This window comes from Necator americanus, chromosome X (genome assembly GCF_031761385.1).
Source record: "Necator americanus strain Aroian chromosome X, whole genome shotgun sequence".
In the NCBI taxonomy this organism is placed as follows: domain Eukaryota; kingdom Metazoa; phylum Nematoda; class Chromadorea; order Rhabditida; family Ancylostomatidae; genus Necator; species Necator americanus.
The window spans coordinates 569,333-592,002 of record NC_087376.1 but is presented as its reverse complement, the minus strand read 5'-3'; the positions used below and the strand labels follow the sequence as shown (position 1 = coordinate 592,002).

The window sequence follows — 22,670 nt, the reverse complement described above, 5'->3', positions numbered from 1 at the left end:
TTTCATATTTTGAAATGATCGAGAAATTATGACTAGAAAAGGATTGTGTTCTAGCATTCAGAATTGAGGTTCAGAAAAAAAATTCAGCTCAACTAACAACGTTGGCAAATATGAGTGTTCTATCATCAAAGTGAGATTAAATTTGATAACCAGATTTCTTGACTTTAACCAGATTTGAGTGCTACACAAAGTTTATACATTGCATAAGTACGATTTTTTTGTTGGATTTTCGAAGGTGTCCCCCATACCATGCTTTTAAAATTTATATTCGTTGGGAAGGTGTTAGAGATCGGTACCTTCGAAGGAAAAGTACGATCAAAATATAGGATCACTTTGTTTATGCTATCTCTTGATTATTTGATTTATTTTCGGCCATTTGAGGTTGAAAACCGACTCCTAAAAGGTTTTAGCGGTTTCGTACTTAATTGCTCGCGAATGAGATCAACTTCAAAGATAAAAATTATCTTATCTTATAGAAATGCCCAGAGAAAATGAGAAACAATAAAATAGCGACTTCTAACAACAAACAGAACTCGGTTATGCTGTCATTGCAAAAACAATAAAATCAGCAAAGGTAAAAAGTGAAGACGAACTTAAATGGCTGAATCTACCAACTAGAGGTAGTTTTTCGATCCGAACCGAGCACATAGTTCACCAGCCCGTTTTTTCAATTCCTCAGCAGAAGCAGCAGGTTTTCCGCCGAAACCTATGCCCTGATTCCTATTGAACGGCAGTATTTCTTCAGTTTGTCTAGATAGATACAACGGTGATGTTTCCCACCCACTCAGTTAATTTAATCTCTTTCTGGAAACCCATACAAGAGATCTTGTGCATTTGTATAAAAATGTCAAGAAGAGAATAAATGAATGGAAAACGTAGGGAATGTTGTGCGGAGAATAGTGTAAAAGAAATAATTACGAGAAGTACACACTCAAAATTCAGCTCTAAGTGTGAAAAGTTCTATCCTTCGAAAAAAATCGTAAATAAGAATAAGAGAATCAGATGACCACAGGGATCTTACTTGTATGATGCTATTACTACTACTCGAAAGCTTGAAAACACTACCAGAATGATCAAGAGGTAGAAAGAAAAAGCAAGGCATTCGGAGATATTCCGGAGAGTGAATTACATTTTTCGTTTGGTATGCTAAGGTGAATATTCTTTTTCTTCTATGAAATTTTTGCAATAAGCGAAGAAAGGACTTGTTATGGACCTCTTATCAACTAAGTGTATACGCAAAATGGTTACTGAACGTTCACGGTGGAGAGCACGACGGGTCACACACGAAGTCATCGAAAAAGCGGCAGAAGGACGAGTTAGCGGAGCCATTGATGCTTTCAATGAGTCAACGAAAAGTGATTGGGGCAGAAAGAGACGAAGAGAGTAACGAAGAGAAACACAAGGATTCATATTTAGAGGGGAAGAGAGTGTTGTCCATACTATAGGGGAACTGAATGTTCTAGAACTAAAATAATGTTCAGGTGGTCGAATAAAGTGTTATTATTGTCATTCAATAGGAGTTTGAAGTGACTGGAAGTGGCAAACCTGTTGGTCAGGGGGTCAGTATCTTTTGACGGCAGAACTTTTGCAATGAAACCCTATAAGGCCAACCTCAACCATACGGCCGCTCGGTCCCGTCGAGATAGCCACGGTCGACGGGCCAGAGACGTCTTCATCAATTGAATGTGAAAGAACCATGTCCGAGATAGTTGATGAAGTCATCGAGGCGATACCGAAACGTATTCTTCAACTAGGAAAAGGTTTGTAGAATTTGTTTAGGAATTTAATCACAAAATTTAGTTCTGTTTTAATTCTGTTCTAACTAATTCGGGCAGGACTTTCGGCTTCTCAGACCATAGCCTAACCAAGTAGATGGTTCGAGAAGCCGAATGAGATTTAACGCGAAGCATTCGGGGTTTCTTCATAGTCTTTACCTAAATTGTCTATTTCATTTGTTCATTAACTTTTTCTTCAAGTGCCCGAAGAATGAATCCACTTTTGGCATTCTCTGCCGGTGGCTTGCCATTCCTCAGCGGTCCATCGAATGAAACCCGGTGAAGTCTTTTCGCCTGGTCATCTCTATGATGATAGTAATGATTGAGAACTCCTTAAAATACCTATAAATGAAGTATTTTAGGTTCTTCACAATTTGATGGGCCGTCGGACAGATGCGCTGCGAAATGCGGAGAGGTAGCCCTAATTTGACGGTGCTTTGACACCGCTTGAAAACTTACTGAGAGTGTGGAGGGACCAAACTCGAAGAAATTAGCAAGGGATAGGATCTACGAGCACCATAGTATGTTGTACGGATAATTAGATTTTTCACTGACCACACTTATTACAGTTATACTGTAGGTACTAACCACAATTACTACTAGGTATTACTCACACTCATAGCTCTAAACACTTGCTGCTTGTTGTACATAAGTTGTTACCTTTTCTTGTTGCTATTTGTACACATTCCATTTTGCTTTCTTACTGTTACTGTTACACCTATTGTACCTGTTACATTACGCGCTGTTGTGATTTGAAATGTCTCAGAACACATGTTTTATTGTAGCAACACATCTATTGTAACATCATGAACAATGAAAAGTAAGTGATAAACTGAATAAGTAATAGAACAGAGTAAATTACAAACACAAAAAGTGCGAAAAAACAGCGCAATTGTGAATTCAAGATATAGAGAAAGAAAGGGGGAGTGATAAAAGGTCACTTACATAGACCATCGTTATCGATCACTCCGACGTCTGTACCCTCCTTCATGAATAAATACAGCTGGAAGGAACGATTTCCCAGTGGATCATGGAACTAACTCTTATTATTTAGTTGTAAGAGTCATTTAAAACATAACAAAATAAAAAAGGTTAGTTCAAACAAGTTGCGCCTGATGCAGAACTTTACAGACTTCTCCTCAGACACCTGTTCACTAGAATTAGCCCACAACATCATCTCAAACTATCCATCCAGACGATGATGTAGGAGTCGAACTTTAATTTTATCCAACCATTATATTTCTTCTCTGGTTTTGAAAACGCCAGCTCGGACAGCAAGTTCTTGAGAGCATAAAAGGTTATAGAAGGGTCACTCCTCCACGGTCATGCTTAATGTGTAAGACCAACGGGAGGTCAGTATTCTTTTTTTCTACTTTGTTTTCCTTACATGTACAAATTATATTGCTCTGATTGTAGTGTCGTAATGAATGTATGCTCAGTTTGCAATGAAGACAAGGGCAAAAAAATCCAAAAGTATCTCGACGACATCCATGGATATTCGTAAGAGCAAATATCCGAATTCAAGGCTCAAAAAAAGAACAGGAAAGTTGCAACTTCAGGGAAGTCTGTTTATAACTGTGAGTACTGTGATGCGGCATTCAACAGTACGTATAGGCTGAGCCTATACAGGAACGAAACACGCTGGCGAACATTCACCGCCATCTATTGTTTTGTGCCCCATCTTCAGAGAAAACGTTAACGTGAGTCGTATTGATAGTCTGTAGTTTTCACGATGCTTTTGTCCTAGTAATAGTTGTGGTTTACATTTTCATTAACTTTTTATTTGCTTTTTTTAAAAATGTTTTCGTTTTCATTGGATCTTTCCGATGCTGCTGAACCTGCATATGTAGGGTTACTGTGAGCATGCTCCACAACAGCATGCCGAGGACGCAGACGAGTGATAGAAGCAATCATTTTCCAAAATCTCCGAGACTATCGGGTTTATATATATATATATATATAATATATATATATATATATATATATATATATATATATATATATATATATATATATATATATATATATATTCCTTCAAGAACTGAAAGCTAGCCTCGGAGGAGGTGGATGTGATGAGTCGTTTCGTAGCAAGAACGAAGACTACAGAACACGCAAAAGTCACCCATTTGCGCTGCCACTACGCCTTCCGCTCAGCTTCAGCGCGAGAGAAAACCAAAAGGTCTGTGGCGCAGTGCACAGCGTATATGGATGTATAGTCGGGTCGAAACGACATGAAGCACGGACATTGGCGCATGCGAATGCGTTTGAAGCAGTGTGGTGGAGACAGCGGTTGGATTTGAGGTGCGATCATGGCGAACTGCAGAGATGGGTGACGGTGGCGAGGATCCTTACGCGATCCCAACCGCTACGCTACCATTCAAATGAGACGTGATTTTTTGATCGGGCTGCTTGAGAGAAATTGGTCTAGCATGATATTTCTATTACTAGATAATGACATGTTAAAAAAGAAATTTGCAGCTCTTCCACATAACTATCCGAAGAAGAACAGAAGCTAAGAAGATTTGCATCAACCCTTGCATAGTCATCAGGATCAGGCTGTAAATTTCACAAGTATTCTAAAAATCGTGGATGTCTAAAATAAGGTGATAATAATATAATAATAAACCATATATACCACATTATATATAATATAAAATATAATAATATGCCACACCTTTTTGATCGAAGTTCAACCTCCATGCAATCTCGAGTCTCGTCTGAACGATCACACATCAAATCTATGGAACAAAGGGTGCAGACCTTGCTTCTGGATAGGTCAGCTATTGGAAATCACTATGCAAGGGGGTTTGAAGTTTGCAGGTTGCGGTTGATTATGTCCTGACAGCCGAGTTCAGAACATTAGGGCTGATTTCAATTTTGAGTAGAAGGTTGACATTAACTTTGATTAGTTGTTCTTGATCTACGCATGCGTGCATCGATTTGAAATCAGGCGGGGCTGCTCGCCCGCCAAATTAGGCGCAATGCCACCACATATTTCTCGACATGACACTTCATTCTTGTTATCTCCTGCTTCAGTTCCTTTGCAGACAACCACTATTACATTTCACTTTTTTTTCCAGTGCGTTGCTGAGAACATTCATTCTTATGAAGATGTTGCGGATAACTGATTTTGGTTGTTGCTTTGAGAGTGGAAAATGAGAGTGAGGGTGACCGTGAGTTGACGTGAGAGTGACAGCTGACTTTCTCTTCGTAAGCTTGCAATTTATGGGAAAGTACCGATGGTATAAGCGTCTCAGTGGCAGAATACTTGCAAACTTTCACGCACCTTTCCTCCTTATTTTTCATCATCTCTCTCATTTACTCTCATTACTTACTCTTCTTTCCTTTTTGACCGAACTTGTTAACTTTTATTATTTTGAATCTTATTTGAGCTAATGTTTCCAAAACTCTTTCAACAATGTGTTATTCGTTATTTTGAATTTTTTTTTTTACAATCTTGGCTACATTAAACTGAATCTCAATGTCTCAGGACTTTTAACAGCTATGATTCAACAATTATGTTACTCTATTGAAGTGCGCGGCTTCGATCAATCCCGATGGGGATGCACCTACGCGTTCGACTTCAACTCAGACTTCGCCTGAGGTTTACAAACGTGCGTGCAGCCCTACAATAACTTGTGGTAGCCGATGTGTCAAGTAAGTGCTTTTATTCTCCTAGACAAGTCTTTCACTAATTTATCGACCCCCGAAGAAATGGGGGCTCAGTTGGCAGTAGGGGGTGGAAGTGGGAGAAGGCTCGAACCTTGAAATAGTGCAGCCACAGCATCTCTTACCGATTGCGCTATGAATATTACCAATATTATTATATTGGAATATTCTAGATTCCCAACTGATTTTCTTGCAGCGAAGTCGGAGAACTAAAACGCGCTTTTGTTATCAAAGATGACCACATAAAATACCTAGAAAAAGTGTGCTTTCGTCTATTGTTATAACAGTAATTATACTAACTACGGCATTGATGTGGCTGATATTATAATAGTGTGACAAGTTGGATAAATTAGAGGGACTTATAAATAAGGATTTGCCAACATATACAAGGTGATGGGGGTAGCAGTGGTGAAGTTCGATTCCTAATTACCCTGAACTTGGAACGTTTTCACGGAGGTTTGACCGCACCACCACGATAATATTACGGTTCGACATTTTTTCATTACTCGTAGAAGGAGTTGAGGCTCAGACTCAAGTTGATGACATTAGGAATATAACATGCGATGACGCTTTTTTTAGAAGGCGCTTTTTTCAGAAAATATTAGGACCTTTTATTCCTTTTTTAGTAAATTGTGGACGTATTCTGTAGTGTGATTGTTACGTGTTTTTTTAAACACGTATAGCTTTATCACATTGGCACCTATGATTAAAAATTACCAGTTCGAGAGGACAAAGCGTTTGTGTGCGAAAATTGATCAAAATTGCTCTATCCGCTGAGATTTGTGTACGAAGCATGCATACATTTATATTTATTTGTTTATATACCCACAGTTGTTTATTTACCCACAGTTGTTCCGCCTTATGGATATATATATATATATATATATTTTAGTATGTGTGTTTGTATTAGCACTGAACAACGTTGCATACAATTTTCCACTTACTTCAGAATGAAGCAAGATGCCATGAAATTTGTTTCTGAAGTTTTAGATGGCCCTAGTAATCAAAGAAGTCCTATAGGATCCGTCCCTAGCTGACGAGCACACATTCTTCTGAACCCCTGCAAAACTTTCTTATTCGATCTGCATGCACTATTTATCCAGTCACCCTCTCTGAAACAAAAACACAATGAAGATGATCGGTGCGGAGTAGAATTGTAAACAAGCAATCTGTTCTTCGTATGCCATCCTCCTTATGTTTGATTGAGTTGGTCCAATAAAAGTACTCTAAATCCAAGTACAACCATGCGATGCGGGACGATACAAACAGTGCGAACATTCTGAATAAGATAAAGTAAGAGTAAATTGAAGTATTGAATCACCACCCTATATGGTTTCCTAAAGCACATATTTCTTCAAACTAGTAAAAAAAGAAAACGAAGGTTTTATTGACGACAAATCTCTTCTCAGAAACTAAGCAAAACTCATCACAAAACTTTGATGCTAACAGCACGGTTTGAAAGCTGCTTAAGAAGAGGTATGGTTGATTTTCAGCATGATAACGTCCGGCCCCGTGTTGAAAAGTTGTCGAAACATGGCCTCTTCTCGAAAGTTCTTTCGCATCTTCCACATTCTCCAGGCCTTGTTCCACGGGACTTTCAGCTGTTCCAGTCTCTACAGTGTGCTGTGCGGTGGAATTTTTAATGATGACGACTAGCTCTTTCATTAAAATTAGTAGCATTTCTCAAGCACGGAATTGAACTAACTAGCGGGACGCCGTGAAACAGTAAGCAATAGTTAATGGACAGTTTGATTAATTTTTCTGAGGGTTTAGTTTTAAATAAAAGTTGAAAAGAACAGGGAACTTACAGGACAACCCAATAAAAGGTGGCGTCACCCACATCAAATTCCCCGTTCTTTTTCGAGGCAAATAAGAGCGGAAATAAAAGAGTAAAATTTCGAGGTTTTGTTATTGTTCCTCCTTGGCAGCGAACGCATGCCAACATATCGACAAGTAGCAAAGTAAAATAGTTAAAAGTCCAAAGAGGTTGATTTCTCTGCCTTGTAACTTTTGTTTCCCCGGAAGAATCAATATATAAATAAATAAAATATACATAATTCAAAATAAAGTGACCAGTGATCGTATCAGTAAGGCTTTAGAATAATAGTCAATAATGTCAACATCCCTCAAATCACCTTCTTTTACTTCTCTCAGCGAAACTAGATATCCAAGCCCACATGCGAGCACGAATTTACAGTTACTGCATGTCACGAGCGACGTGCGGATTCGACAAGTTGTGCAAAGAGAAGTGAACAAAAATCTCGAAAGAGAAAGAGTGGAATAAACTGTACCTTGAGAAAAGTATCTGCAGAGTCCGTTGTGACTTTTGCTGGGCTTAGCGGTTGGAATCACTGCTTCGTGACATCCAGACGGATACATAGCTACCCGAAGAACCACGAAATGGACAAGGACATTCACGGTTTCTACTCGGATTTTGTGGATAGCAATCTTCATCTACCATGGTATAATCTGTCGCAGAATAGGTACGTAGTTTCCATATCTTTTGCCTGGTTGATGACGCTATATTTGCTGCGAAACCAAAAAAGCTGCGCTCACCCAGATGAACATGATGGCTAAAATCATAAGAGGAATTACGCGAATTTAGCGAAAGTAGAAAGGAAGCGGTAAGGAAGTGTTTTAACGCTTCACTAAATAGTCGGCTTTATTCTTTCTGCCGAGAACCTCCTCTGCCACAACGTGCAAGACGAACTCACTGATTTCTCTAAAGGCTTTCACAGAGTAATAAATGACGTCTCTTCTCGCGAATGACGCATGCACCTGTCCCAAATCCATCGAATTCCAGAACATCAAGGAAGCCCTACTTTGCCCCAATTCGTCACGACCCATATGAATTGTAAAGGTTCTTTCTTGGATAATGCGCATTCAAAACTACTTCTGATAGAAGAAGAAACTCACTGTAGGCATAGAACGTTTTGTAACATGACGACGCATCGCGTCCTCGGTGAAGGTTTGCACCGAGCTGTCTTTCTGTGTGCTGAAAATTTTCTGGACCCCTTTTCTATTTGCTTTTGTTGTAGTTTTTCAACTATTTTTTCCGTATAGTAGTGCATAAATAGGCTTATGCTTTCCTAATAAAATCTGTTTCCATCGTATCGCTTGTTTTAATTCTAGTATGCCTCTGAGCTCTAGGGGCTCAGTTTCTTTCCTATGTTTTTTTTTGCTGAATTGTGCGTAGCATTTGCTGTAACTGGAATTGCAGCGAAATCCCGAAAAAGGCTAGCTATGCACGATTAAACAAAAATTGGAGTAGAACTCCAATTCTTGGAAACTGAGTTCTTTGAGGAGATGCCCCGGACTCAAGACAAACTTCTAAAGTAGCGGAAAAGTCCTGTTTTCGTGTTACGACGACAAAAGATGAGAATTGTGCGTTGCTGCACAAACAATCAACAATAATGAAACTAATGCAAAAGGACTTCTTTAAGACCATATAATCCTATTCATGTTCTGATGTATGAAAAAAAAACAATGAGAAACCTCATAGACAAAGAGAAAAGAGGTTCAGAGAGTTTTCCGCACACCGTGGAGGGAACTCACTGCACGTTTTCACAGCGAACGCGTAGCATCGTTGTGCTACAATACGTTTTGCTGTAGACACAAGTCTACATATTTTGGTTCTCATTGAAGACAATAAAACATGTGTAAAATTGCAACATGATATATGAAATAGTGGGAGAGATAGCTGTAGTCACCAATTGGAGAATATCCGGGGATAAATCCTGGTAAATTGATATATGAACGTGAAGCAACGAGTTTCGCAAAATTGTAAATGTTATTTCTTAACTTCTCGTTGGACACGGATTCGTTGATCTCGGTTAGCAGAACATCTTGAGCTCTTTTACTGTCAAACTGCTGCCCAACATAGCTTGGAACGACCTTGAAAACCTCTTGAACCTCACTTTAAAACCTGTCCAGCTGACTATTCCAGTTACTACAATGGCAACTCTTATTGTATATGTTAGTCCACGCATTTGCTTTCCACAAAATTGCTAGTAGTTATACATCGTAAATAAGAATGAGAAAGAATGTATGAGGAAGTCAATGAAAGAAAGGGCTTTTATGCACCTCAACAATGTTTGGCTGTAAATGAGGTTAGCATGCGATCAGAAACAGCGATATTATTATCGATGAACGGATCAGGCAAGCGATTCATGCCGACAAGTTTCTCTCCCCTCGGGTATGACTGTGGTTAGCAATCGCCGTGGCTGTACCGTGTACCTTCTACCTCAGAATCCTATTCAGTTCATTTTTTACCGCACGTTTCCTCTAACCACCAAGTACGAGAGCTCGATCGCCTTTGCTTCTCTGTTATATACAACACTTCATCCACTCGTCTCTAGAGCAAACAATGCTAGAAAACACTTTTACAGAGAATTTTCCATGACTAGACGTTGAGTCACTTGTGTCAGCCTGTAGACAGCTAAACTTTGCGTGGGAGTGGCCAACAACACCCTCCCGCCCTCCTTAAAAGTGGGTAGACGGTCCTCGTTTCTGTTCTACGTGACGCTCAGCTGGAAAGGTTTACGAGCACTTCAATTCTCAGGAACGTTTCCCTCCTGATCCTTTTTCCCATATTTGCGCAGTTAGTAGTTGATACTCATTCAGTGTTACTTACAACTGCTTTATGATCACACTTTTGGAAGCATTCTTGCTTGTTAGTCGCTTATCCTAATAACCAAGTCGCATACTCGGCTCCGAATTCCTACTCACTCTACTCATTACTAGCTTCCTTTGCATTATAGTATGGTTATAGTATTACTTCCACCTTAAGATTTCCTACTTTTACAGTGGTTTTCATTTTAGCATTATTATTTTGGCATTATTCATTATAAAAATTATTTGTCACAGATGTTAGTATAGGACCGTTAATTGTTCAGACATCCTACATACATCACCAAGTCGTTGTTCGACTTGCGTGAGCGTACAGCAGTGTTTTTCCATTTGTTCCTATCACTTGCAAGATATCACTCGTGGTTCATCTCTCACAGGTAGTACGAAAGACGAAGTCATGTTTTTGTGGAGGAGTTAGTGAACAAATCTGACCATTAGATCTCCAGCCTTCCAGTGTCATGTTTTTCCTTTCGCGGAATCAAGTCGCTCACAGCTCTTGTTCAGCGTTTAGCGTTGGAGCGCATCAAGTGAACAGCTCACCTTGCGCTACTCGGGAAACGCGACAGCGTTTATGAGCTTCTCCCAGGTTCACGTAAGGTTGACCTTCAAATTGCCTTTTTGACTTGCATGAAGCGGGACATCACCCTTTCGATGAAGCGTTTTGAACACACTGAGCGCATTTTCCTCATGCTTAAGAAGCGCCTACGCTGGTAAAGCGCAAGTCAGGATAAGAAGAAAGGCGTTGTTAAAGAGATTACCAAGGAGTCGTAAGCTCTCGGTTTTCTTCAGTATTTCCTCGATTCTCCTGCATACCCCTCAAGACGAATTCTTGAAGAAATAAGCATCCAGAAACATAGACATGAATAACAAACGGGGACGAATATTTAGGAGCAAGAATTAGTCTAAAAGGCCTATAATTAGAAGTCCAACAACCCATCCACCTACGAAATATTTTTTGACACAAAGAATTAACAAGTTATATATACCAGCTTCATCAAGAAATAAAAGATTAACCCTTTTTCGTGGGTTTCCGCTGTTCATTTGTAGTTATCGGCGCTGCTAGAAAGCAGCAGTGGTTTAGCTGCCGTCAAATATTATTGTATCCTAGGGGACCTTTCCTCGAAAATGCACCCACTTCTAGGATTTTTCATTCATATGGAGGTAGAACGTGAAGTTAAAAAAAAAAACAAAAGAAAACTCTTGTATTCGATCTTGATTTAAAAATAGGCCAAAAATGATCTTCTCATTGATCCTGATATTTTGGGATTTTTCTAAAGCCTTACTCCGGTTACAATAATACTTCTCCGCTATGAAGGAACAGAAACATTTGAAAATTCAATATTCCGCATGTGCGAATTTTAGTTCAAGGATTCTCAGTGGTTATAAACACTAAGCGCAAGGTTATCGTAACATTCCTGCAAGTTCAAATATGTGAATTTGCAAAAATGTAGACACGTGCAGAACTCAACACCACCATCTCGCGTAATTACACTTTCTTCAGCACTTTAATCACATTTCTGGACGTCACATACTTGAAGTAGATACCATTGAAAAGTAATAAGCACTTACATTCATGCCACTTGTGATGCGGTTGCTCAACAAAAATAAATATTTCTTTGTGACGAGCTGTTATTGCTAAAAAGCAGTCCATACCACTTCAGCATAGAGTTCCGTAAAAAGTATTCTTGATTCGTTTTCACAAACGTCCTTTGTGAACGTCGCTGCGCGCCGATCGCTTTACTACTATTTTATTTTCCTATGGTTCCATACAAATTTTGGGTATCTTTTGTTATTCAAGAAGCTAGTCCTCTGCACTGTTTCATTAAAATAAACTTTGCTCCTCCTTTCACCTAGAAAAACTGCACTATTACAGAATAAATGTGCATGGCAAAAATCATCTACTACCTGGTGAAGGGCCCTAAAAGGAGTCGAGGGTTCTATCGCTGAACGTAATTGCAAAGGAACACACTTTCCACTAGAATATAGTAGCAACGCTGCCCTTCTTGTAGTAGCACAGTATTTACAGTCGTCATATTTTGATCACAGCTCGCTGCAATAATGAGTTGAAAAATCAGGAAAACTATATGAAACGTATGTGCTCCATGCAAAGCGTACAAGTCATTTGACGAAAGATGTCAATCTCTCTAACGTTTACCTATGCGCGAGTTCCAAGAAAAATCAGTTAGTTCTAGACGTTATTCTTGCATTGACAATACACCAAATGCTTGTCAGTTATAGCCGACTATCCTATGTTTACTAAACACCTTCTGGATTCTAAGAATAGAATGGAAAAATTTGTTGTTTCGCAATATCTTTCAATGTTTGATTTTTAGTTCCCCATAATTCGTAGGTAGATGCTGAGATTTTCCGTTAAAGTGTGACAAGTTTTTGGAAAGAGTCCTAGATTTTCCATATTCTACAGAGTTGAGTCACTGTTTCGCCCGTGCAGTCTCCTCATGAAGAATTTAACAATTTTACCAGCGTAAGAAATGGATAATTACCGAAGTCTTGGTCATTTTTGCCCAAATCCACAACACATAGCTACTTTCTTATTTCGGGTTCCAGAATATATTCTTAGTCTTCAACGTCTTCTTTTGACTGTTCCTAGTTTCTTTCTTATTGATTCTCTCTTCGTTTCGATATTATGGACAACTTCAGTCCTCATGGAAGCGCAACAAAATACGAGCAATCCTGTCTAAAGATTACTCGTTGTTTTATCGAGTTTTCTCTTTTAAGTCAGAAACCGATCGCCTCATGGTACGTTTACTTCAAAAAAGGCATAAAGTAACTTTTGAATGACTGAATTGTAGAAAATCTGAGTGTTGCAGTCGTCTGTCGAGTTCGTACAGGTTGTGAACGTTCTAAAGACAGTTCTTTGTAACTCTCGTAAGGTCAATCATGTAATTTGTGGAACCACCGCAGGCAGCCAACATTCAGTAAGGAGCCTGCACAGGCCGTGTATGTTTGCGCACGTGTTCCGGTTCTTCTGAGGATGTTGTGTTTTATCTGGATAGGATTTCGTGAGTGTTCATCCGTGTATCAGAAAATCGCGTGTCTCTCGTTGAGAGGTGCAGTCGCGAGAAGGTTTTGCATCCGTACAGGACTAGTTCGTGGGACATTCGAGGATGTGGATGCCTCATTTCCGTTCAGTGTGCAGTTGATTGACGATAACTGAATGTGGCTGGTGGCTGTGTGCGTTTTCGTTACGTCGCATTTTTCTCCTGTTTATTTCGCTCTAAATATTCCGGTTTCGTCGAGTAATTATAAAGCATCCGACTGCGATTTACTATACACGTTCATGGATTATCTCCGTCGCGTCATTCAGTATCCCTCAACCTCAAACATGCAATCCATCGCATATACAGGCATACATATACGCATCACTTGTCGTTTTCAGTTCACCTTGAACCACACTCTACTTTTGATTGGTTCCGAATTGACATGTCTTTGCTTGCTTTTCAGCCAACTTTATTCACTATTTCAGTCACCGAGAATCAAGCTTGCTCGCTTTTTCGACTGCAAAAAGCCGTACTCAACCAACAATGATGGAAATCACGCGAGAAAGTAAGTCGGTCTATGCATGCTCCTCCATCAATGTGTTCTTTGCAATTTCCCCGCTTCTTCATACTCTCTCGATTTTCTCCCCTTCGACTCTGCACAAACATGTGGGCTGCGACTACGCTGAGCAAATACGAAGTCACACAACTTGTCCGCGTTGCACAAACCGAACCTCAACTCTGAAGCACGTCAGGTTCTCCGGTGGAGGCCACAAAAACGCCAAGGTTAAATCTCAAAGTACGCAACGAAAGCAGTAGACTCCAGCAGAATGAAGGATTTACGATTCAAAGAGGCACCGTTTCACCGCGTTTACGCAAATGTCGAGTTCATCTTGTGCTTCGCGGATGGAAACAAAACCAAGCTTTACATATGCGTTCTTGTTGCTTCCAGTTATATTCCATTAAACTTTTCTGTTGTGGTTCTATTTCTGCACAAAAAGAAGAAGGGGAGATTTCACACAGTCACATGTTAGTGTCGAGCCAGAATCAAAGTCGTTGAAACAACTGCGTTTGGCTAACACTGGGATGACAGTATTAGCCAAACATTAGCCCAGCGAACTCCCATTGATGTTTAGAGATATTTTCTTTGAAAACTCACTGAAAAAACATTTCTTGAGAGAAGGCAAGATTCTACAATTTGTGTTCATATTTTATTTTTTTTTTTTAAGAAGAACGACGTTTATTCAATCAGGTGATCTTGAGACAGAGAACCGAAACCGTTAAACTTCTCTTTTTTTATATTTGAATCCCTGCTTATCTGATTACAAGGTAAAACAAGGAAGTTGTGTCCAAGATTGTCCTAGGAAACGTCCCTCCAATTTCTATTCCGTCAACTTCCTTAATTTTAATCAGCGATATTAGGTTGGCTATTTTTTTCACGCAAGCATATTCTTTACAACTCCATAGTTTCTCAAGATATTTAGTTTATTTCATAGCTTTTTACACATCGCGGTGACCAACCCACGATGTGCTCAACATGAGTGTCTATCACAGTGTTCTAACTTTATGGAATTGCTAGAATTTCCAGAAGACGAGGGGCTGAGACTCAACGAACAATTCAACAGCCGACTTGAGGTCAGCGAAAGAACTGAGCAACTTTTTTAGAACTGAACAGCCTCAGGGAGTACTTACGGAACCGGAAGGAGTGGTAGTCTGATGGAGGGACGTCTGAGGAATAGAGTGGATGGAGGATCGTTTCGCAAGCAGGGGCCAAACGGCAAATACCCGAAGCAACATACGGCGGCGCTTCAAATCCGCTGTTAAGTTGTTCTTTGAGTCTCAGCTCCCCAGCTTCCGGGAATTGTTACTATCCCATCAAAATGCTACACTGTGACAGACAATAAAGGTGAATAGATCGACGAATGATCATCAGTGTGTAATTAAGAGTCTGTGAATTAATTAAGTAAAGGGTATGCGAGTATAAAAAATAATACGCAGCGTAATAATAATAGGTGTATGTTGGAACCCGCAGTTTATTTACGTGAACTTCTGTATGACTTTCCATTTAATTGCAATGTTTTGCACACTTCGAACTCTACACTGGTAAAATTTTGTAAAGCAGAAATAAGTGGGACTTGATTGGGACACAGTGCGGCGATCCATTAATTGTAACGCTCTCCGATGAGTAGTTGCTTATGTTAACATTCTTTTTTGATGTCGTTAATGACGATTAGCAAGTAGTTTTGGTTTTGCACTTGCATATACACTATGGAGATTTATGGGTTTATTATCTTGATTAAACCCTTCCTTTGTAAGGCATTCTCTGAAACGTTTAATTAGGACAGACAACTCGAATAGTTCGAATTGCTCGAAACCGACTTTAATGGGTTTGTTTTCAGGCTCATATGTTAAAAGCAGATAGCAATGTTTTCTATTTCCTTTCTTAATTGAACAACACAACTAGAGCTCTATCCGTAACAGTGAGCCACTGTAAATCGATCACAAAGAATCCATTTTCTATTTTTTAGCCCAATATTTCCAATTTAGTTCTCAAAACTGGTTCAAACTCTTTTGAACGCTACATCCCGTTAATTAGAACCATAAAAAAGGGGAGACTGAGAGGCCAACGTAGCAAATCTATTGGTTGGCTTCAGGTTGAATGATCTCAATAGCACTTCCTGAGTAGGCCTGTCTTATTAGCGATTTTGTTACATAATCATACAGTGTTACTTTTTGCCTCTAACTCAGCTTCGCTTCATGCTCCGGTTATCTTCTAGTTGTCAGTTTCAATTATAATTTGGTATATTGAACATATTCTGAAGCATTACGGAATCACGGATGCAATTATTCCTTCGCATCCAAATACAACCGTTATCTTTCCTATGGTTACGGTGGGATCAATAGTTTTCTAGGATTCCCAAAGTAAAAACTAATACATTCATCGTATTCATACAAAACCAATGAGATGCGTAATCGCGGCTGGAATGAAAACGGCGCCAAACTTGACTGAATACGTAAGAAGCGAAGGGCGATTCCAACTGCTATTCAACAATACATTTGTGAAGAGACGATAAAACCGTTCAATAGAAGTCCATAACTTTCGAATGATGTTATTGACAATACCTCCAATAACGTAGCGATAACGCTTTTATACTGATCTTTTCAGTCATGCAGAGTATGAAAAACAATTCCCCGTTTCTTCTACACTCTTATTTCTTACATCGCTCTTCGTACCTCGTTTTTCCTTGGATATTCGGAAACTTTTACGGCCAAGAAGCACAAAAATCAGTTGTCATAAAAGGCTTTCGTTTGGAATTCTGGTCATACAACCTGACAAACACACCAGCCAGGGTATACAAACATTCGCGTACCTTTTGAGGGACGCGGAGGACAATTACGATGGTTCAATGTGCCAGAAACCTCCTCGCGTATCGTTCACACGGAGTTCTATAGCGTTTCACATCTAAATTGGACTTGACTGCAGTTTCACTGATTCCTTAGCCAAGCAATTTTCATCTCTTTTGTATATTTTTTACTGCATTAACAAAAAAAATTTCTAGTCACATAGTTCAAATTGTTATAACTATTTTAGTGATTCAAGCATTCCATTTTTATTTGGATCCCATAGGTTTTCATCGGGTGATTTTTCAATAGAAAAACAATCACCTGTAGCTCACTTTTGTTTCGCCTTTTTCCATTTTTTATTAACTTATTATTTTCTGGGTCTTGGATCTATAAGTCTCAAATGTTTGACTTCGCAGTGGAGTAATAGTAACAATAGTCTTGATCAGAACATCAAAGGCACCCTATGTTAATTATTAGGAGTTTTGAAAAGGCTAATTGTGTTTACTAAAAAGTTTGTGAACAGGAAATGATGGTTGGCATCCATTGTAACTTTCATGAAGAGCAAGTTTCGATTGTGTAGGATAATTAGTGGGTCAACAAGACTCAACAACAGCTGACTACAAAATTAGTAATCCATAAAAACTCGGACAGAATCTCTGAGAGGGTATGGGTTTCGGGGCGATAAAATCGAATATGCCAATTGGAGGTCGAGAATTCTGGTTGTGGGCGCATTGTCACCTCCACACTCGCACACCTCAATGACACCTGCAAATCCCGAGTGACGAGTGCGTCATTTTGGCCAGGTTCGCTTCGACGCTCAGGGTACTAATTTCGTTTGTTCATATTTTCGTAAGTTTAGAAGGTACTGAGTGATTTCTACTTTATTAGAGGAAAAAACTCCTCTGTAACTTCTCGAAAATTAACAAAATCTAGAGGAGAGGGTTTTACGTCTTGTTTACTCTTGGCAGGGAATTTTCTCGAAAATACGAGGGAGAAGCTTTGAGCAGAGCGGTCCGAGCTCTAATCTGTATTGCAAACTGTGCCGCCCCACCCACGACTTCACCTTAGCTGCAGTGTCAAATTTCATGCACACCTTACATACCTGTGCACAGCTTCCATTGTCCCTGTTGTCCAATTTCTCTCAAGAAATTGTATAATTACGTGTTAACTTTTGCCCACATACCAAATCCACAGTTTTCAGCGATGTCATACAGTACCACACAACCAGGAGGACGTGCCCCACTTGGTGGACGACAAGCGGGAAATGTCGTCTGTAAGTAGGACTACACAGGTTTCCATAATTTGGTGGATGTGAAAATAGCGTTCTGTTGCACTCTTTTAGCACAAGACCGCATGTTGAAGATTGTCACAGAAATGAGGTCGGGAGCAGGTTCCGGACTGTCACCTTTCGGCCAGAATGCTGCCAGCACAATTCGAGATTCACGTGAACGTGAGAAGAAAGAAATGAGCGATTTGAACGATCGCCTGGCTAGCTACATTGAAAAGGTGACTTTTCGGATGCAATGTGAACGCGGCATGACATACATTTCTGAGCCAGTGGCAACAGATATGTTCTTAATGAAAAGAAAAAGATTCCTGAGGTACGATACGTAGGTGCTCCCAATGCTCCATTGGGAATTGCATTTCAAACATGTTTTATCTTCATGTAGATGTTTGGATACATTCTTGCATCACATTCAAGCTTTGTGAGATCCTATAACTCTCTAACACTAATGCACCTCTGACATCTGTTTGTATCTTGTCAGAGTTTCAACATTTACCGTTCGTTGAAGTTGTTTGATGTCGCAGTATGATAGGATCTGCTACCTCTGTTCTTGGAATATCATGAGGATTCTATTTGCTTAGATACACAGTAGTTATGGTCTTCAAAAACGACAACACTGAGACCAGAACGATAAGGTGCTTTTCTAGGTCCGCTTCCTAGAAGCACAGAATCGTAAGTTAGCAGCCGATCTTGATGCGCTTCGAAGCAAATGGGGTAAGGACACCCACAACATCCGAAACATGTACGAAGGCGAACTCTCGGTGAGTAGCAGCTGATTCTCATTTTCTGTGAACCTGTGATAACGATTACGTTTGCAGAACTGTTTTAATGGTTTCACTGAAACGTGAAAACACTTTTTTGATGCATTTGCAATTTTCGGATTACTCGGTTGAACTGAGTGATCGAGAAGATTCGAAGATTTGTTGCATTTTTGCGCCTTTCTCGGAATTCCAATAAAATATGAATTCTTTACCTTGTTCATGGTTTTGTATTATCCAGCCTTAGTCTAGTGTAACAAAGTAGTATGCGCTTTGTTCATAAAATAAGTAATAAGTAGAAGTAGCAAAAATTTCGTATTATTATTTTGGATTGAATGTATATACCATAGCCCAAAATTTTTTGTGTAGATAGACACAAGAAATCGGAGACAGACTTTTTAGAATGTTCGCTTGTAAAAAGGCTTCTGTCCTCACACCACATCGTGAGTTTCAAATCAGTACCACTTTCAGGATGCCCAAAAGCTCATCGATGAGACAAACCGACAGCGCAAGGAGATGGAAGTGCAAATCAAAAAGATGCAAGACGAGTTAGCCGAGTTGCGACGCAAGTGAGTTCTCGAAGCTCCAACAATTTTCTCCGCCATGTCTCTAGAAGAACTGGCTTTGACTGAATGACTTTAGCAGCAACAACAGCTTGTAAGAACACCAACCTGTCAATCATCTTTTCCAGCTTCCATATGTTGATTGTTCCTTTCTGTTTAACCGCGCGCACCGCGTAAATTACGGTAATAGTCGTCACTACCGTAGTGCATATATTTGCTCACCTAGTCGTTTTATCGACACATGCGCTCCTTGAATGTCTGGAATGCGACCTAAGCGCGAAGAGCCACCGAAAGCAATTAAATGGCTGAGGGACTACTATTAATTTTACCCTGTTCAGATATGAGGACGCCGTTCGCGGACGAGAAACTGATCGTGCTAAGATTGACGATCTTCTTGTACACCTGTCAAATTTGGAGGCGAGCTGCTTTGCTTAAACTTTTCCCGTTAAATTGCGAACAAATATATGGATCTGCTCTCGTTCAACAACCAAACTATTTGAGAAAGTGCAGCCTTATGTTGCTCCAGCAAAATCCTTCAAAAAGTCTTATTATTCTTCCTGCGCATAGCAGGCGACCAACATCATCTTTACATTTATATAGTCGAAGTTGTTTCTCGTACAACTCATCGAATTACAAGTGATTGGCCTCACCAGTCGGAGTTGCTATCATTCTCAAAACCTGCTTCTAAAAAGTTGTTCACATTTTCGTGCAAAATTCTAATTGACATGCGCTATATCCCACAAATTCCACGATTTCATCCAATCTCAAATTCTAGTAAATTTAGGCCGAGATTAACTTGCTCAAACGTCGCATCGCTCAACTTGAAGATGAGGTCAAACGTATCAAACAGGAGAACCAACGCCTTCTTTCGGAGCTCCAGCGTGCACGCACGGTAATGCGTCTACACGGAGAGAGCTACAAGAGTAACAGCTACTCATCACCGCTTCTTCTTAGGACCTCGATCAGGAGACACTCAACCGCATTGACTATCAGAACCAAGTGCAAACTCTTCTGGAAGAGATTGACTTCCTTCGTCGTGTACATGATAACGAAATCAAGGAGCTTCAGGTACCCACACACCAACCACTAAAGCAGGTGGCTGTTGAAAAGTTACATAAGTGCTAATTTAGACCCTGGCGTCACGTGACACCACACCGGAGAACCGGGAGTTCTTCAAGAATGAACTTTCGTCTGCTATTCGGGACATTCGAGAAGAATATGATCAGGTGGAGCAGCGTAAATCCCAACAAATGAGTGAAGGTACTGCGAAAGGTTCAATTTCAGATCACGAATGTTCATCGGACAGACATGGAGTCGTGGTACCGCCTCAAAGTGCAAGAGATCCAGACCCAGAGTGCCCGGCAGGTAAGTAGCATTTGAGTACAGTTGTTTTGATGTACATGTAGTCGTAGATTCCTTTTAAGAGCATGGAACATGGATACGCGAAGGAGGAGGTGAAGCGTCTGCGTACGCAACTCAGCGATCTTCGTGGAAAGCTTGCTGATCTTGAGAGTAGGGTGAGGTCCCCGGTCTACCGCAGCATTACTTGGTCAAATATCGTTACACAAAAAGAAAATTCCTTTCAGAATTCACTGCTCGAAAAGCAGATTCAAGAACTCAACTACCAACTCGAGGACGACCAACGTTCATACGAATCCGCTCTCAATGATCGTGATGCCCAAATCCGTAAGATGCGCGAGGAATGCCAGGCTCTCATGGTCGAATTGCAGATGCTTCTCGACACTAAACAGGTTTGTTACAATAGCAGACCAGACGATCAGTTGAGGAAATCGTCCTCTCCTTTTTGTCCACAACTTGTTTACTATAATTCAGCAGTTCTAGGTAACACTAATTTAATGCGTCTACAAAGCCCCTCTCGAGGAATGTTAAGCGTTCAACTTTTTTTGAATGATACCTAAACACTTATCATTCAGACCCTCGACGCTGAAATCGCGATATATCGTAAGATGCTGGAAGGAGAAGAGAACCGTGCTGGACTCAAGCAGTTGGTCGAACAGGTCGTCAAAACCCATGCTATTACTCAAGAGACGGACACCGGTGAGTTTATTTGGAAATATTGCGAATAGATTAATAGAATTAGATACTCTATCTAGAAACCATGAGAGTGGTCAAGGGAGAGACTGCTTCCCGTCAATCGTTCCAGAGATCGGCAAAAGGCAACGTATCCATCCACGTGAGTTCAGCTTGCCTTAACGGCCTCAGTTTTTGTTTTTGGAAAATTGTCGTAACTTTGTGTTTTTAGGAAGCTTCGCCTGATGGCAAATTCATCGTGCTTCAAAACACGCACCGCGCCAAAGACGAGGTGAGTCAACTGCACATATTGTTGCTACAGTTTCTATACCTGATAACAAGGCCATTGTCCTTTTAAGTCGATCGGTGAATGGAAGCTGAAGCGTCGCATCGATGGAAAACGCGAAATCGTGTACACTCTCCCGAAAGACTTTGTACTGCGTGCTGGTAAAAGCGTCAAGGTGAACATTTTTTACCCACAATAATAAATGTCACAAAAATTTGAACGTGATCAACGTTTTGGTTTTCTCCAAATGGAAATGACTGGGAGTTACAGATCTTCGCTCGTAATCAAGGTGTCTCATCTCCACCTGATCAACTAGTGTATGATGGTGAAGATACATTCGGATCCGGCAATTCTGTTCAGACCATTCTCTTTAACAAGGAGGGAGAAGTGAGTTCAAATTTCCTACCTGGAGATCGCTCTAATTCCGCGAATTTCAGGAACGTGCAACGCACATTCAGCGTCAAAGCAACGCTTAGGTGATTTACAAGACAACCACTCCATGGCAGTTCATCTTATATGGAGATCTTTCGCCAATTCACCAACTATTCGCTTGAAGATATCATGCTTTGCATTTCGAGCGCTTTTAATCCGTCTTTTTATTTCATATAAATAGCTTATTAGTTGGTTGTTTGCGCACATGAAACATGACACTTATTTTTGTCTGACCGTGTTCGATTGACAATTACAGAACGCCACAGGAATAATCTCTGAGGTATTAATTCTATTAGCTCCTAACAATAAAGTGCCTAATTTCAAGAGCACATATTTGATGGCATGCTTTAACACTAATAAGAAGTTTTCAGATACTGGATTTGAGATGGTATTTTCTTGCCCGAGATTAGCAAACAAGCTCAAATCTTTGAACTTACTATAACATATTCAAAATACGCCCTAGGCTTCAAATCAATTCATCTCGTATGTGAGCTATAGTAACAGCTTGTTCTTTGAACAGATCACATCCAAATCTCTATTCATATTCTTACAAACCTATCATTATTTTAGATCAGTGATATTAATGCTGGATGACGTTCCACACCCACTTTTATCACATAACTTGCAACCGTAGCTTACACTGAAGTGGGTGAAATCCGAAAAGGCATTTGCTAGCAAGGACCTGCTATGTAATGCCAACTCCACAGGATCCTCTACTGCTCCATTTTTTCTATTTGGCCTTTGGAGTTGTGATAAGATCTCCGATAACTAGGGCACCATGCAATTTCTAAAAAAACGGTTGATAAAACCACAGTAAAACACGTTCTTTTCAGGGTTTCTGTGTCATGTTACCTTTGTTATGCGCATCTTTCCGAGATTCCAGGTCAATGAAGCAAAAACT

At 40.0% G+C, this 22,670-nt stretch overlaps 1 protein-coding gene across 4 annotated transcripts; it reads left to right on the top strand.

The window, feature by feature from the left end:
- Positions 1-1,240: 1,240 nt before the first annotated feature.
- RB195_021095 (uncharacterized protein) lies at positions 1,241-21,813 on the top strand (the record flags this gene model as incomplete). Of its 4 annotated transcripts, XM_064207660.1 has the most annotated exons (22): positions 1,241-1,383; positions 1,606-1,760; positions 2,138-2,190; positions 5,311-5,432; positions 13,558-13,637; positions 17,616-17,687; positions 17,757-17,920; positions 18,347-18,460; positions 18,929-19,026; positions 19,359-19,437; positions 19,805-19,912; positions 19,975-20,088; positions 20,151-20,246; positions 20,305-20,385; positions 20,445-20,537; positions 20,607-20,771; positions 20,955-21,078; positions 21,135-21,214; positions 21,284-21,343; positions 21,411-21,512; positions 21,608-21,724; positions 21,775-21,813. In XM_064207660.1, the coding sequence occupies 22 exons, from the start codon at positions 1,241-1,243 to the stop codon at positions 21,811-21,813; spliced, it is 2,259 nt and encodes a 752-aa protein (XP_064063538.1). The 4 variants fall into 4 exon arrangements, with proteins under 4 accessions (XP_064063538.1, XP_064063539.1, XP_064063540.1 ...); XM_064207659.1 differs by lacking the exons at positions 1,241-1,383; positions 1,606-1,760 and adding an exon at positions 2,045-2,054; XM_064207658.1 differs by lacking the exons at positions 1,241-1,383; positions 1,606-1,760; positions 2,138-2,190; positions 5,311-5,432 and adding an exon at positions 7,845-7,927.
- Between the last annotated feature and the right edge of the window lie 857 nt (positions 21,814-22,670).